At 41.8% G+C, this 17,175-nt stretch overlaps 1 protein-coding gene across 4 annotated transcripts in view; it reads left to right on the forward strand.

The window, feature by feature from the left end:
* Sfmbt2 (Scm like with four mbt domains 2) overlaps positions 1–17,175 on the forward strand; it is a 185,475-nt gene that overhangs the window by 86,466 nt on the left and 81,834 nt on the right. For all 4 annotated transcript variants that reach the window (XM_005071721.4, XM_013114693.3, XM_013114692.3 and 1 more), the window contains one exon: positions 17,013–17,114. In XM_005071721.4, coding sequence (XP_005071778.1) covers positions 17,013–17,114 — 102 coding nt within the window. The remainder of the gene's footprint in view (positions 1–17,012; positions 17,115–17,175) is intronic.

A 17,175-nucleotide genomic window follows, 5' to 3' on the forward strand; every position in this document is an offset into this window, starting at 1 on the left:
GAGGGTCAGATTGTTTCCGCAGTTGCTTCCTGTTTTTCTTTCACATGTGTTTTTAAGAGTCCCTGCAATATTTCTCTGTAGGTCTCTGTAAGGCTGACCGTACCCTGCCCCGCCTCTGTACACCCCTTTTCATGCTGTGTGGACTATATGTATGTATACATGTACATATGTGTCCCAGTGTATATTGAGGACAAAAGTGAACATTGGTTACCTTCCTCAGCTGCTCTCCACCTTGTTTTTTGAGACAGTATTGGAACTGAGGAATTTGGCCAGAATCGCTGGCCAACAGGCTCTAGCCATCTTTCTGTTTCTGTTTCTACAAAGTGCTGGGATTACAGGCACATGCTGCCATGTCTTTACATGGGTACTAGGGATCCAAACTCAAGTCCTCAGGGCTGCACAGCAAACACTTTATCAACTGAGCCATCTCTCGAGCTCAGAATAATTCTCATAGACATATAATGATGATACATATATATCTGCATCTATGTATTTCCCCTGTTATGATCAGTGTTTCTCAGTGAGCAGACTTCGCTTCTATTTCTGTCATTATAGCGCCAGGGATATATGTTTGAATTCAGCAGCGACTCATCTGGGATGCATGTTGTTATGGAAAATTGCGTTAGTGTTCTGTGGTTATGAGACAGAAGTCAAAGCTAAGCACATTTAATGGCCAGATATGAGCAGTATTTCTAGGCAATTCTTTTTATTATTTTTACACTTTAGATAAAGTAGGCATTTGATGGAATGGCTCTCATTATGTGCAGCTCCTTTCTTTGGGTGATGTGTTCACAGACTGCGTCTCTTCGTGCAGCCAGGCATGTTCATGGGCTCTGTGTTTCCTCTGCCTTGAACATAGGCAGAAAAAATACACCAAGAGGCTCATCAGTAGGCTTTTTTGCTGTTCACCTGGATCTGAGACAAAATAACAAACAGCTTTGAGATTGTCTTGTTTTGAAGAAATTTTGACTGGCTGTTTATGGACAATAGAGATAGCCCTTAACATGTAAACTCAGTCAAAAAAGAGTAGTTAATGTCCCAAGTTAAAATAAAAACTGAGGGATATTAGAAAATGTGTTTTACTGGGAAATAAATAAGGATTTCTCCCTAAGGATTTAGTAGTTTAAGAGGTTTAGCAAAATGTTCCTATTGTGGAAGTAACTTATTCTTTAAAAAATGACAGAGAAGGGTGGGGGATGGAGATGTGGCTCAGTTGTGTGCTCGCCTAGCGTGTGCAATGCGCTTGGATTGGTCTCCAGCACCGGATACACCTGATGTGGTAGCACATGACTATAATCCCAGCACTCTGGTGGGGGAGGCAGGAGAACCAGAGGGTTTGAGGTTATCCTGGACTACTTGAGTCTCTGCCTCAAAAAGAATCAACGGTGATAATGGCATTGGGGACCATGTTGCTTATTCACATGGTTCTTACTTGGAGGACATTTGTCTTCTTTACCACCTGGATAATTCCTGTTAGGACTCTATTAGAGATACACTTAATTTGGACACAAACTTCCGTGCTAGAATAACATTCATCTATCTGCAGCCTCAGCATTAATCCCCCCGTTTAATTAACTGACATATCATCTGCCATTGAGCTAGTTTTGTCTTTTAAAAAGAACTATTAAGATGTTTTCCCCAGAGCTCATTTCTGCCATCAAACAATGAAGCTGTGATGAACATATCCATCCAACTTTGTGGTTAATAGTGCTTGTTGCTTCAGTTTTCTAGTTTGGTGTCTGCAAGGAAGGAGAGTAGGGTACAGGTGGGGTATGTGGGAGGGTGTGAAGGGGGAAAAGGGAAGAGAGATAGGATGTGACTATATTAATGCAGACAGATAAAATATATTGAAATATACATGTCACTAAAAAGCTTGTGGATACTTGGTTTCAAAATAGAGCCAACAAAGGCTAAAAATATAAGAGCTGGTCAATGAGGAATGCAACCCTACTTGAGCCTGTTGCTTTTTATTATCTGTCCTCTCTGGAAATTGATCCTACCTCTGTGGCAAATGTGGAGTAATCAAAGTTTCCCTGGTAGGCCATATGTACACCCAGAAGATAAATCAGAAATAGCACTTCCCACATTCCAAGTCTGTGGACATAAAATATTTTTCCCCTTAAAGGAATAGAAAAGGATGGTCATTGCCATGAAGTGACAGGTGTGGTCAGTTCATAAAGAAGTGAAAATACCTGGGTCAGTTCTTGGCTAGGAACTAGAAAGACCTGAGAACAGCTAGAAAGATGCTAGGGATAGACCAAAAGTGTCTCTGCGTGATGAGCAGAACCTGAATTCCAGGAAATCTTAGCACTCACATACTTGAAATGCCAAGGGCTTGTCTTGCTGACAAAGCTTAGAGTTGGCTTCATTGACTCATACGTAGTATGTATGGTTTTATTTTTAAAAATTTAATATATATATTTTATTTTTAAATTTAAATTTAAATTAGATACAAGGTTGCTTCACATGTCAATTCCAGGTCCCTCTCAGTTTCCCTCCTCTCCTCCTGTGCCATCCCACCAACCCCCCCAATATCCCCTCATTTCCCCAGGGAGGGTGAGGCCCTCCATGGGGGTGACCATAGTCTGTCATTTCATCCAGGGCAGGACTATACTCTCTTCGTTCATGTGTGTGTGTGGTGTGTGTACCTATTCGTGTGTGGCTCCATTGTCTGTGTGTGCAGGTGAACATGTGTATGTGTGCATGTAAGGAGGTTAGAGGTCAACGTTTTGTTTGTTCTTTAGTTACTTTTCTCACTAATTTTTGAGACAGGGTCTCAAACTGAATCTGGAGCTCATGAATTCTTGGTGGCCAGTAAGATTCAGGGATTCACCTGCCTCTACCTCCCCAGGCCATGGACTATAAGCACATGCCCCTCTGCCAACTGTGTGTGCATGTGCTTGTGTGTATGTATGTGTGTGTGTGGGGGGGGGTTTGAGGAACGAAACTCAGGTACTCATGCTTCTACCATGAGTACTTCACCCATTCAGCCCCTTTCTCTCAGTTCTTTGATCCTTGGACCTATGAACTTCCATTGTGTGATGTATGGTGATGTGCGCTTCCTCTTACATAGATTACGTTTCCTCATTAAACAGATACTGGAAACACAGTACGCTGGAGGAATGCACCGAGAGAGTTGGTTTTCAATGATGGGTTCTGATCTAGTCTGCTTATTTCCTGTACTGGACTTTCTTTCTCACCCTAACCTGACTCCTGCCCGCCTCAGGTAGCTAGGTATTACCACTGAAGAGCTGAGACACAGTTGAACAGCGAGGACTCATGCTTCTGTATTCTTCTTTATTGAAGCCGAGGAGAGGCTTGTTTTATGTAATATGGATATGGGAACCTTGATCCTTGATTGTCTCCATTATTACTTCTCTTTCCAATTTCTCATCAATATCTGTGGAAATCACAGAGGTCAGGATGGCAAGTTTTGACTTCAGAAGTCAAAGATCAGAACTACCAAAGTACAGCTGGAACTTGGAACATGGTTAGGTTGGTAGAATGCTTGTCTAACACGCACAAAGTCCTGGATTTGATTCCCATCACCACATAAAATAGGGATTTGACATGCCTGTGATCTCAGCTATTTAGAGTGAAACCAGGAGTATCTAGACCAGCTTTGGCCAACATAGCAGGCTTGAGGCCAGCCTAGGACACATGAAACCCTGTCTGAAGACAAAGTATATCTGGCCTGAGTACAGTCATGCATAGTTTAATAGTGGAGGTGTCTTCTGAAACAGACATCCTCCAGTACTCTTGATACTGTGTGAACAGTACAGAATGTTCTTTGAAAATCCCAGATGGTGTAGGTCACTTGACACAGCCTTTTCGTGCACACAATCAGAATGTGTGGTAAACAGGAGATGTGTGAGGCTGCTGCTGATACGTGTTACGGTGTCCCGTTTTTAATAAATAGAATGCTATGCTCTGAAATAGCAATAATGTATAGTATAACAAAACTACAAACCCATGACACAGTCTTTTATTCCATTGTCATATTTTCAATGTGGCATTTGATGAAATGCCCAGTATTTCCTTATGACTGGAACTAGAATGGGGTTGTTTACATGGAGTCATCACCTTATAACATTATTCTGCCTACAAATGTCTCTAGGCCACAGAATATTTTCAGGTCCATGATTAGAGTTATTTGGGGCACTATTATATGGGTGGTTCATCATAAGACAGCATGAGACTATACCTCAATAAGATTCTTTGTCGGTGTCCTTGCTTGGTTTATTTTTTGTCGTATTTGACCCAAAGAGCTGTTAAGCAGATCCAAAAGTACACCTAGGTAACTGTGGGGGTTAAATGCACTTTTCACCTTTGCTGTCTGTAAATAAAGAGTTGCAATAGTGCCTGGTTTAGCTTGGTGTGCAGGCATGAGGTACCTCTAATCCATTCTTGGTATTTGCCTTCTGAATTTGTTACGTTTTATAAACAGAGAAAAGGGGCAGCTGGGAGAGGACTAGTTGAGGTCATTTGTTTTTATTTATAGAAAGATTTCATGCACATATTTTCCTCAGAGTTTGTTCATATTGTTGGGGAGAGGGCAGTTAAAGAAGAAGCCTGATATGGTCCCTGGTATCCACACATGTTGTACATGTATGGACATCAATTTATATAACACACAAATATGTATACCTCCTCAACACACACAGAAATGAGAAGCAGGGCTTGCTTGTGAGAATTCTTTGTGTTCTCTGGGTTCTTGAGCCCAAACATGAACTATAGAACAAGAATGAACTACAAGGGTCATCCCGTTTTTATGAGTATTGGAAAAAAATCATAGGTGAAATAAAAGGGCAACTCTGGTCAAACAAGGTATGTAATATAAAAGTCACAAGACACACACATAGAGTTTACTGCAAGAGTAAGGGGCTACATGCTGCTCTCTCTGCAGTCTGTTATATAGTAACTTGCTTTTTAATTTTAAACACTGAAAATGAAGGCATAATGTTAATTCTCCATTGTCTTACTGGGAACTGTCAGTCCAGAGTAGTTTTAGTTCTTGTTGGTGCAGAGAAAGCAGGATGATGTTAGCATGGACTTAATGCAATAGTTTTATGGTGTGCTGGGAGTTCCGGGACTAAATCTCTATTAGATTCATTTCAAAGGGCTTATTGTATCACATTTCAGTTATTTAAGATTTAAATTTCAGTCACTGTTGACAAGAATAGATTAGAATTATTTCATCTATGGAGTATTTTATTGTAGACTTAAGCTACATTTCAAGGAGGCATTTTACTTCCCATGAAAATGCACAGGGGTGCCTGTGGATACTCTAATATGCACAGTGTCTGTCCTGAACAGGAAGTTACAAATATCAGTGACTGTGGTGGGGAAACCAGTACTATCAAGTTTGAGCTTCTCATTTGACACTTTGTACCTTCAGAGGTTTACATGTAAACTACATGGCAAGGTCAGTCATGCAGCCTTGACCTTGAACCTCAGTGTACACCCTTTGCACACTGAGGTCTTTGGGTGTTAATGAAAGGTCTGGGTTTTCTGTCTTACTCCCTCAGACAGCCATCTTGTTTAGAGTCCCCTAGATGCCATAGGGCCAAAGATAAGAGTAATCCAATTCATCTCCCAATGCTACTATTAAAGGCCAGCATAAACAAGATAGGTAAGTTTTGATAACTGTGTATGTATTTATATTACGTTGTTTTTAAAAGAATGACTGACAGGTGAAGATATCTCAGTCAGTAAAGTACTTGACATGGGCATCAAGACTTGAGTTGATCCCCCAGAACCCACATTAGAGAAAAACCAGGCCCAGGAATGCACATCTATGATTCCAGTGCTAGCCAGGTAGAGACAAAAGGGCCCTTGCACAGTGAATCAGTCAACTCCAGGTTTGTGAAACGGGATTTAGAAGGCATAGGGTGTAGAGCTGGACATGGTGGCACAAGGCTTTAATCCCAGCACCCGGAAGAGATGCGAGTGGATCTCTGTGAGTTCAAGCCCAGGATGATTTATGTAGTGAGTTCTAGAACAGCAAGAGTCAGTCACACAGTGAGTCTCCCTCTCTCCCTCCCCTGCCCTCTCTCTCTCTAGTATAAGCTGTAGAGTGATCAAAGGGGACACCACACACGCATGTGTATGCATGGGTATGCACACAAAATACAACTTTAAAAGGGAGTGAATAGGTTCTGAATACTGGATCTGTCATAAATCGATCTTTAAGAAGATGTAATCCTTGGTGTCTCCTACAAGATTTCTCTATTGTAACAGTATGATTCCTTCTGCCATGTTGATGTTCCTGTCAGAAAATGTGTATATCCTGGGTGTGTGATAGCTCCACTCTGCAGAGGGTCTCAGTAGATTCCATCCTCTCACTTGTGCTTTTGTATGGATTCTTTTGGCTTTGTTTTTCCAGACAGGGTTTCTCTGTGTAGCTGTGGCTGTCCTCGAATTCACAGAGATCCGTTAACCTCTGCCTCCTGAGTGCTGGGACTAAAGGCATGCGCCACCACCACCTGGCCTTTGTATGGATTCTTACACTCATAGGGCCTTGGTGGTTTTTAAAGTTTTGATGATTCTGAGAACCTGTAATGATAAATTACCCATACTGGAAACATCTTTGCAAAATTATACATGGGCATGTATATGTATATGTATATGTATATGCATATGCATATGTATATGTATTTGTATCTGTCTGTCTAGGCACCTTTGAATGCCATGAAATAGCAACAAAGGCAAACAAAGAAACACAAATAGATGAAGTCATGGGTAAATTCCATGAAAGCTGTCATCCTTTTCCAATGGGAACTCCTGAGTTTGTTTTGGTGACTTTCCCTAACTGTTGAGTACCAAGTGCTCAGAGGCAGGACCATGTGGGTCATTTCCTATGCAGATCACAGCATCATTGCTGCCATGAGAATCATGTGTGATAACAAGCACTTGAACCTCTGCCATCATGAACTGCGCAATATTTATAACTCTATCCCTTAATAATGGCGTACTTATGGTTATGCCCTTTATTTCCAACAGCATCTTCTAACATCACACACTAGGTACCCAGAACGATGACAGTAGAAGGGCAGGGAATAAAAGATCTCTTATTGAGGGAGCATTAAAGTGGATCAGTGCTACAAGAAATGGTCTTTGTGTCTCTTGGGCCAGTAGGACTCTGGGCTTCAATGAAAGAGGGGAAGGAAGCAGCATTAGGTGAGAATCTGATAAGGAAGCAGACTACACTTCAGGTGTCTTGTTAAGCATCTGACTTCTCTCCACCCAAGTCAATGGTTCCTTCCTGGAGGGCAGTAGGGGGTGGCTGCAGTGAGACTCATCAAAGAGCTTGAGACAGTGTCTGGAGATGTTTTGATTGTCACAGTGAGGTGTCCTGTGACATTGGCATCTAGTGTGCCAGATATTTGGCAAAATATTCTTTAGTCCACGGGGCAGTTCCCTACAAGGAATAACATGGTCCCCAAAGTCAATAGCATCACGGTTGAGGAGGTCTTACCTAAGGAAGGTTTATTTTGTGACACGGAGGAAAGATGCTAAGGAGCAGGCGTGACCTGTGAGAGGACCTTGGAACTGGCTGATTGGCTGTTGGCACCTTGTAGTTTGCAGTCTTCCCGCCATGCAGAACATCAGCTAGGGCTTGCTGCCTGTGTAGCTGTGACTTGTCATGAACAGTTGGAACTGTCAGTCGGCTGGGTGGAGCACTGTTTCTTGCTAACTCCTGTCTCTGTGAAAGGTGGTGCCTCTACAGAGAGACAGTTCAGGAGCTGTCTCCTGTTTCCATGGCAACAGTGGAGTTGCATTTAGGGTGTCCAGCTAACGAGTGCTTCTGGCTAATTGTGTCCTCTACGATGGTTAGGGTGGGTGTGCGGCCAAGAGGGCTGCCTCCCCAGTCTTCTTCCTTTTCAGCCCGCCCTGCCCAGAACATTAACTCAGGAACTTTTTAAAAAGGCCTCTTAGCCTGTTGGAAGTGAGTTAATGAAGTTGGAGAAAGAAAATGGCAGAAGACAATGTTTACTTACACATATAAATTAGACACTAGGTGTGTTTGGTTTATTTGTTTTGTGTGCGTATGCTTGTGTGCATATACATGAGAACACACACATGTGTGTTGAATTATGATTGCCTGTGCATGCAATTGTAAATAAAGGCCAAAGGATGCACTGAATGCTGCCTTTAGCGCTCTCCTTAGTTGTTAATAGAGGGATGCTCTCTGAGCCTAGAACTTACTTTCCAGGGAGCTCCTGGGAGCCACCTGTTGCAGACCTCCTAGCACTGGGGTTGCACATATGTGCTGCTAACCCTGACTTTTTACAAAGGTGTTAGGAGATTCGAACTTGGATCTTCATTATTGCACTAGAAGCCTTTTATCCACTGAGCTGTCACCTCATCCCCTGAGGTTTTCCCCCTGGTGCTATAAGAAAGAGGAGATTTCTTTCTGCTTTTGCGTTGCTAGGTGTTAATCGGTAGAAAATATTCCTAATGCCTGTAGCTTTACATATAAAAAAACAATTTAGTATTAGTTTCGGAGCTAACCATCAAATAGTCCTGACATCATCACCTTTTATGAGTTGTGTGGTCCAGGTTGGCATACGTAATACTTCATCTCTTCTTACTATTTTTTAACTTGATTGAATGTACCACTCGGAGATAACAATTGCTTTTTTACAGCTGTGAGCATAAAATGGAAAAGCTTACCGCTGTCAAGAGTATAGATTTTTTCATTACATTTTTGTTATAAATATTTCACTGGCTAAATTCAAATCAGTGTGATGGAGCTGAAATGTAATAATACTATTGATTTAATAAATGCTGGCATTCCAATGTCATTTCTTGATGAAATTAATATTATGTGAGTCATTTTCTAATGAGTACATGAGCATTAAGCCATTCTTCAAACAAAAAAGGAACACTATGAAACAAATGGCTTTTTAGAAAAGTGTGACATATGCTGTTGTGAATAAAGTTACCAGAGTTCATTATATAGCCATTTGAATGTAGTACTAATTAAAACCTTCCTTAAAGTTTACTGAAGCCCATTCTTAGAAATTATACAAGTTATTAAGGACTTGAAAAGAAACCTATGTGATGTTTAATTTCCCAGTAGACCAAAACCTAAAGAGATTAATATTGTGCAGTGCAGTATTTATTTATTATTTTGTGTGTATGTGTACCTGTGTGCACTGTGTGTGTGAGTGTCTTTCTCTGTTCTCTTTTGAACCTGGGCTTTGCATTTTCTAGGCAAAGCTGGAAGTCATTGAGCCCCAGTGCTCCTCTTTTCTCTGTCCCGGTTCCCCACCTTGGGGTCACAGGAGTATGTCAGATGCCTGGCTTGTTATGTGAATGCTACAATTTCATTCTAGCCCACATAACTGAGCAACAAGTGCTCGTAACTTCCAGCCATCTCTCCAGCCACCCCCAGCAGAACTTCTGTGTTAGCACAATAGGATTATGATTTAAGGACTTCAAAGAAGGGGTATATAATTTGCCTAGTTACCTTTTGCTTTGTTTCATATCAACATAAACAGAAAGGCAGAATCAAAGAGCTAACCCTTACTAGAGTTACTGCTATTAGCAAGATAATTTCTTAGAGCCTTCAATTCTGGAAGTTAGGCTTGGAATTTGGTTGAGTACAGGGGAAGACTGTCTTGTCTTTTTACATGAACATTGTCATCAAGTACATTTAAATTGTTTTCTGGTAGTAGTTTGAACTCAGTTTCCTCTGTGCCGCATTCTGCATGAGTCTGTGTCACGTGGGATCTATTTATCTAGTGAAATAGGGATGGACAATCTGAAGTAGCCACATGTTCTATTTTAAGAGTATGACTTACAGTTTTCTCAAATCTCTGCAGTAAATGTGTGCACAATGAATGGTCAAGGTGAAGCACATGAGGCATGCACACCCTTTCTTGTTTTCCGTTTTCTTTTTCTCCTTATCACCTTCCATAGATTACTAATCATAGTAATTTATATGTCTGTGAAGATCCTCATTATTCAGCCCAAAGCTTGGTCAATGCTGCCAGGAGAGTTTGGCTTTCCAACTTCCCAGATGGCTCTCTGTCAAAGGCTATGTTCCATTCCTCAAGAGTCACATGTTACCCTTTTCTGAGTGCAGCAGTCTCTTTCAAAGGGAAGATGTTACCATATGCTGATGTCTACAGCAGTGGGTGACAACTGTGTGAGCTGCTACCCCATGTTTGATAGTGATGGATTTCCAACCTCTGCTTCTGAAAGGAAAATGGAGCACTAGTCAGAACTGGAAAGCCAAAACAACAAAAGCATGGAGGTTTGACCAGATCTATTCCTCTGGGGTACCACTTCATGCTTATCACAGCTTGGATATTTAGCAAAGTGAGCCTCAAGCCTGTCAATGTCAGAACCACATTGTCTGCCCTGCTTGCCATTCATTGTAGCTTAGTGCTTAACATGCAGTATTTAAAGCGCCACTGACAGATGGAGACTGATGTGGAGTCACTGATGAGATTAGCCTGTCATAGTTAAAACACTGATAATGGTGGCAGGAAATAGGTATTGATGAGGGCTGATTGATGAAGCAGCAAAGACAATTTGCTGCCCACATTCCTTTATTATTCCTTACTCAATGAACCGGCATAGGAAGGTAGAAAAGGTATTTATTCATTATTGATAAGGGGCTGGGACTGTAGCCATTTTGGAAAGTCCTTGCCTTGCATGCATGAAGCCCTGGGTTCGATCCCCAACTCAAACCAGGTGGAGTGGTACACACTTGTCATCCCAGCACTTGAGAGGTGGAGGCAGGTAGGCCAGAAGTTGAAGGTCATACCCTACTACATAGGGTGTTGGACTCCAGCCTGAGCTATGTTCAATCTTGCCCTGAAAAAAATTGATGAAGACTGTGGATGAATGAATATTAATATTTTGTGGGACAATTCTAATATCAGAATTCTTTCTGTTATATATTTTCCCCTAAGTCAGTGTAGGTTATTGTGCATAAACAGTCAATAGGTGTCACTTTTCAACTTGGTAATAAGTAGCTTTAAAAACTTTTAGAGAGCCTACAGGGCACAGGAATTTTTTTGTACAAATTGTTAATTTTAAAATTACAGCTAATTAATATCTCTCTCTGTCTCTCTGTCTCTCTGTCTCTCTCTCTCTCTCTGTGTGTGTGTGTGTGTGTGTGTGTGTGTGTGCGTGCGCGTGCGTGTATACCCATGATCCACTGACACATTGAAACTAGAGGTCAACTTGTGGAATTCTGATTTTCTTCCAGCCACCATGCTTGGCAGCAGACCCATTCATCCAGCAAGCCCTCTCAGCAGTCCAAATTTTCCACATATTATTTTAAAGGCACTGGACTTATAATCAAGATGTTTGTGCTTGAATTTGGGTCCTGAGTGCCACGTAGGTCACTAAACTTCTCTGTGCCTTAGCCCACACCACAGATGCTGTAAGGTGTGGGAGACACCACAGAAGTGCTTACAAGCATTCATAAACCCTTAGGGATTATGGCTTCACTTACCAGATATTAGCTACACAACCAAGTCAGACTTAGTGCAGAGCCATAGCACATTCATGGTGAGATCTGCTCAGTCTGGGTGGAAGCAGACTTGGTGAGTCCTAAGCAGAAAAAGGGGCAGGCATTACAGAATCCCCTTTACTATGCCATTTCACCCCAAGGAGAGGTGATCATGGTGGCCTGTTAAGATAGTGCTCCCACAAAAAAGAATTTTTTCAGTTTTTATTGATAAAATATTGCTTTAGAGTAAAATAAAAATTGAGGACTTGGGATATAGATATGAATGACATCACTGGTATTTATTATAGAAGAGTAGTTTTTCAGTAACCCATTTAAGTGGATTCCAGTCCCTGTGAGTGAACAGGGTTTCTTGAATGTGACAGGCATATTTGTAAATGTCCTAAGGACTTAGTACTCTGTGCTGGTTTCGGTGGTAACACCATTTTTGATTCATCAGATGTGGATCATTTTCTAGAGCTCTGTTAAGGCCGCAGACTATCTTAAGGAACATGACTTTTCCATTATCTCTCAGTGGATAATTGACTTTGCATAGTCTCTTCAGGAATCTGGAGCTCTCTCTCAGCATTGGGGAGACTGAGCCTTTGAGGGTAAATGCATGGGTCCTGACTGCCTTAGCCCTACAGTGATTGAACTTTAATGACAGTGTCTTCTCCATACTTTCTTATAAGTCATTATGGCTGTCTGGCACATACATAGAGCTCTACACTCGATGCTGTCAAGTTCCAAGTTCCTCAATCATCCTAAAAACTTGCTATTTCTTAGGAGTGTTAAATGACTTCTTTTTACTCTGTACAACGTATTCACGTTTCTCCAGTCTCTAAGTCCAGGGTTACCTGATTCTGTCTCTCTCTCTCTTGTGTGTGTGTGTGTGTGTGTGTGTGTGTGTGTGTGTGTGTGTGTGTGTGTGCGCGCATATGCATGTGTGTGGAGGCCAGAAGTTGATTTCTAGTGTCCTCCTCTATTGCTCTTCATCTAGTTTTTGAGACAGGGTCTCTCACTGAACTCAGTGCTCACTAGACTGACTGGACAGTGACTTCTGCACGGGGGAGGGAGTGTCCACTTGTCTCCACCCCATCAGCTCTAGAGTTACATATGTACTGTATGACACCCAGACTTTATATAGGTTCTGAGGATCAAACTGAGGTCCTCATGATGACACAATAGGCACCTATCCCACTGAGCTATGTCCCCAACCCTTTCTTGGCATTCACCCTTAGAGATGTTTGAATGTCTCCATCTTTGGTTATTTAGTTTTATAAGTTACAAGTAGAAGAATTTGACTGAAAACTCTTCTACGATCTTTGTTAGTTGGACTTTTTGTTTTATCATATTTCCCTTTTCTTTGCCACATAGTATTTGCATGTCTGTCTTCATGCACATGTATATATGTTCTATGTGATATCTAGTTATCTACTCTGTGTTCTTCTAAAGAATGAATGATAGAGCTTAAAACTGGATGGATGTCAGGAAATTATCTGTTTTTTTTTGCCTTTTTATCTAATTTGATAGGTATTCACTGAGGTCTTTCTGGAATGAACCACATATTATAAACAAGAGAGTCTGACATTCACCAGAAAGTACTACATGTATAATACAACCTCTTTTGTTGTTTTTCAGCTTCTTTAACGACTAGAATTTTCAGTGCAAGCTCCTTAAAAACATACCCTTGTTTTTTAAAATAAAGTTTATGGTATTGGAATTGGCAAATACTAGAGGTGGTAGATTTGGTTAAACCCTTATTCTTGCATGCATTTTGTCTTGGGTCTTTTAAATTACCACTATGCTATTTTAAACTGGCAGGGTTTCTGCATGGTTATAGAGGGAGAGTTTTGTTTGTTTCTTTATTTGCTTTAGAGCCTAATTAAAAGGTGGCCAGGGCTGGAGAAATGGTCAGTCTGTAAAGTGCTTCCTGTGAAAGTGTGCCTGGTTCTTTCCATAGGTGCTCAGGGTCCCAGTCCCCACACTTGGGGTCCTCAGCAACGATGGAAAGAACCTGGTGTGGTGGAGTTAGTTACCCCTAACTCCAGTGCTGGGGGTAGGATGGGGTAAATGTGGGGACACAGGACAGATGGATCCCTGGAGCTCCTTGAATAGTCAGCCATTGATGAACTGACTAGCCCCAGTTTCAGTGGGAGACTGTCTGGCAAAAAGTAAAGTTGGAGAGTGATTGAGGAAAGATAGCCAGTGTTGACTTCTGCAACACACACACACACACACACACACACACACACACACACACACACACACACGAAACAAGTCAGATAGAACACATACCCCCTCCTAACCACACACACAAATGATCAGAAGAAAGTGGATTTGAGGGCTGCAAGGAAAAGTTCGGCTCCATTCAGAAGAAACAGCTCTTCTGTATGCTTTGTTTCTAAGGACAGACAGCCATGGATTGGTTCTCACCAAACATCTGTACATGATAAGGAATGAGATAAGGGACTAACCTATATGCAGAGTCCCCTGAGCCACAGAGATTTTTATGTAGTATCAGGAACATTGGATGTGGCTGGATGGATGTGAACTTAGCTAAAGACATCTTCTGGTCAGTGATGGACATCAAATTAAGATGCTGGGACAGAAAGGCTTTAGGGTTGTGGAGTAGCTTCTGCTTGGAAAGCTGGTTCCACTGGCCCAGCAGAGATTGGTGTTAAAGTTTACAAAGCAGAGTTGGTACAGATGCTGGAGCTGAGGGTTTAAGCCTGGGGTAGACTAGAAGTCTAGATTGCTGATAGGCCTCTTTTACAAGGAAATTGAGAGATGGAAAATTCCACAGAGAGCCCTGGGGATTAGAGGCAGCTAAGGAGTGAGCATTTGCTATGATTAGCGAGCAGGATCACATGCAGGTTTAGGCCAGCAGCTTTGCACCGTGAGTAGAGGGCATACCACAGCAGAGATGCTGGTGGAGGGGTCCTGAGAAACCCGTGCCTCCTCCTGTGCCACTTGTAGTTACCCTGGACATGTCTGTATTGTCAACACAGCATAATAATAACTGCTTTAACTTGTTGAGGACATGCAGGGAAGTTTAATTATAACTTCAGAATAAAGGGATAAAGAGTTCTGTTTAAATGAGGAAAACACCTGCAAAATCCACAAGTGTGATTCAGATCTCACCCATAAGTACTGGGGGTGTTGGTGTCTGCAGGAGAGCATTGATTTTAATCATTCAATTGAGGTGTCAATTAGTAACTCTTGTGTTTGCAACCCTGCTTAGTTAGTCTGTGTTAATTCACCTTAAATCCCTGGACTGTTGCTTTGAATTCCTTTTCTAAAGTGCCTTTGAAAGCAAGTGTTTTGTTTGCAGCACCACCTGTATTGAAGAATTTCTCCTTGCTCTTTTCCTTAGGCTTATAATTTTATAAAGTGTTGATTGTAACTTCTTAAGGAGTTTATAAAGTTGGTTATGTAAACAACAAAGCCACCATCTGCATTTAAGAGTTTCCTTAGGCATTACATTTTTATAAAGTGTCTAGTTCTGAAGGAATTTATGTGGGTTTTGAATGAATGAGGTCCTTTGAATGTCCCCGACATGGGACTGCATCTCCTCTGATCACCCCCCTCCACGGCACCAAGCCCTTCACCCAGACCCTGAATGTGTTGTCTTTGCATGCAGAGAGCTTCATAGATTACTGTGAAGACATGAACGTGAAGGGAGCTGGGGCTGGAGAGATAGCTCAGCAGTTAAGAGTGCCTGATGTTCTTGAAAAGGATCAGAGTTTGGGTCCCAGAACCCATGTCAAGCAGCTCACTCCTGAATCTGTATAACTTCAGCTCCAGGTCTGCTGATGTCCCCTTCTATCCTCCAAAAGACATTTGCACAAATTGTGTATGTGCCTGTGTGTGTATATACATGTACACACACACACACACACACACAGAGCAAGTGTTCTTGTGATTCTATGGATGCTTATATTCTACTCCCTTGACAAACTGGTGAAGCATTAGAGAGATCTGTCTGTCTATCTATCTATCTATCTATCTATCTATCTATCTATCTATCTATCTATCTATCTATCTATCTATCTATCTATAGCACAGGCTGGATCTATAACTCATTGTGCAGTTCAGACTTGTCTTAAATGTACAGTCTTCCTGCTTCAGTCTCCTAAGTGATGGAGTTATAGGTATAAGCCACCACATCTCAGGGGTAGGGCATGTAGGGGGCACTCACCCTTGCTTGAACATGTGGAGGATAGAGGTCTACATTGGATATCTTATTTTGTAACATTCTCTCTTATTTTTTAGACAAGGGCTGTCACTGAACTTGGAGGGAGATATTTCAGCTAAACTGCCTTGCCAGCTAGCCCTGGATTCACCAGTGCCCAGTCCCTCATCTCGGGAGGGTTATAGATAGACATTTGTGCTGCAACTGGCTTTTCCATGGGTGCTGGAGATCTGAACTCAAGACCTCATGCTTTTGAATAAAGCAGTTTGCCAACTGAGGCATCTCCCCAGCCCCTCTGATGGAGAATTTTATAAGGAGTTTCTTTGTTTCTGGTCTCCTGTTGGACAGAGAGAATTCATTGGCTTTTGGGGGAAAGCTGAAGCACAGACAGACTCCCATCATGTCTAATTCTTAGAGCTGACTACGGAATAACATCATGGAATTAATTCAGAATCCACTTGAGATTTCCAGATCCAAGAAAGCAGTAGATCCCAGTTTTAATTTTTACTTCCTACCCAATTGATATATTTGGAAATTGCAAGCTTAGTTGAGTGTGTTATTTCCTCAGGGACAGACTGCAAATATATTTATTTATCCATGACTACATATACTGCATATGAGGTACGAGGTTGTCTCCAGTTCAGCAAGATAAATTCTGAAATCTTAAATCCGGTCAACCTTGTTTTTTAGGTGTGTGGCTAAAGAAGATACTGAAATTTGTTTTCTGGAAGAGGCAGGGAAGCCTCAGGGTTCATAATCAGGTTTCAGGGAGGGGCCAGTACTGGCAAACACCTATTAAAAAGGGAGTGCAATGGTCATCATTTATGGAGTAGGAATCAGGTTCAGACTGTCCCTAGGACAGCTGCAGGGTCTCACGAGCACTAGGGTCTGGCACTCAACCAGTGAGCAACTCAACCACTAGCCTGTTTGGAAGGAGAATAGGAGAATCTCCCTGGTAGTATGTAATTTGGTGGCAAAAGGCCATGGTCTTTTTCTGAACATAATTCCATGGGTTTCAGATGACTGACGGCCATCTCCATTGTGTGGGGCTTCAGCAGAGAGCACCAGATCAAAGCAATGTAGTGGCATGTGAGTTGTTTTGCTTCATGTAAATATAAGCATGGCTATGAAGACGTGTTATCGCTCCCTTGGAAAAGTAATTGAGCCTGCAGAAAATAATTAAATCCGCAGTGTCTTGCAATAATTAGAAATTTGAAATTGGGAGGATTAATTATTTCCATCAGATTTTAGTCACTCAAGAAAATGCTCAAAAACGGAGTCCACAGACAGTTGCCAAGTTAATTCACGTCACCACGTCCTTTAATATGCTCACCTTTGTCCCTGCAGGACCATGCAGACCTGCGAAGCCATTTCTTCACAGTTGGGATGAAGCTGGAGACAGTGAATATGAGTGAACCCTTTCATATCTGTCCTGCATCAGTGACCAAGGTGGGTTTCCTGCTTAGCTCCTTGCAACTCCTCACAGTGAATCCCATAGGCCTTCAGAGTA

The sequence above is a fragment of the Mesocricetus auratus genome, unplaced genomic scaffold (genome assembly GCF_017639785.1).
Source record: "Mesocricetus auratus isolate SY011 unplaced genomic scaffold, BCM_Maur_2.0 Super-Scaffold_100013, whole genome shotgun sequence".
In the NCBI taxonomy this organism is placed as follows: domain Eukaryota; kingdom Metazoa; phylum Chordata; class Mammalia; order Rodentia; family Cricetidae; genus Mesocricetus; species Mesocricetus auratus.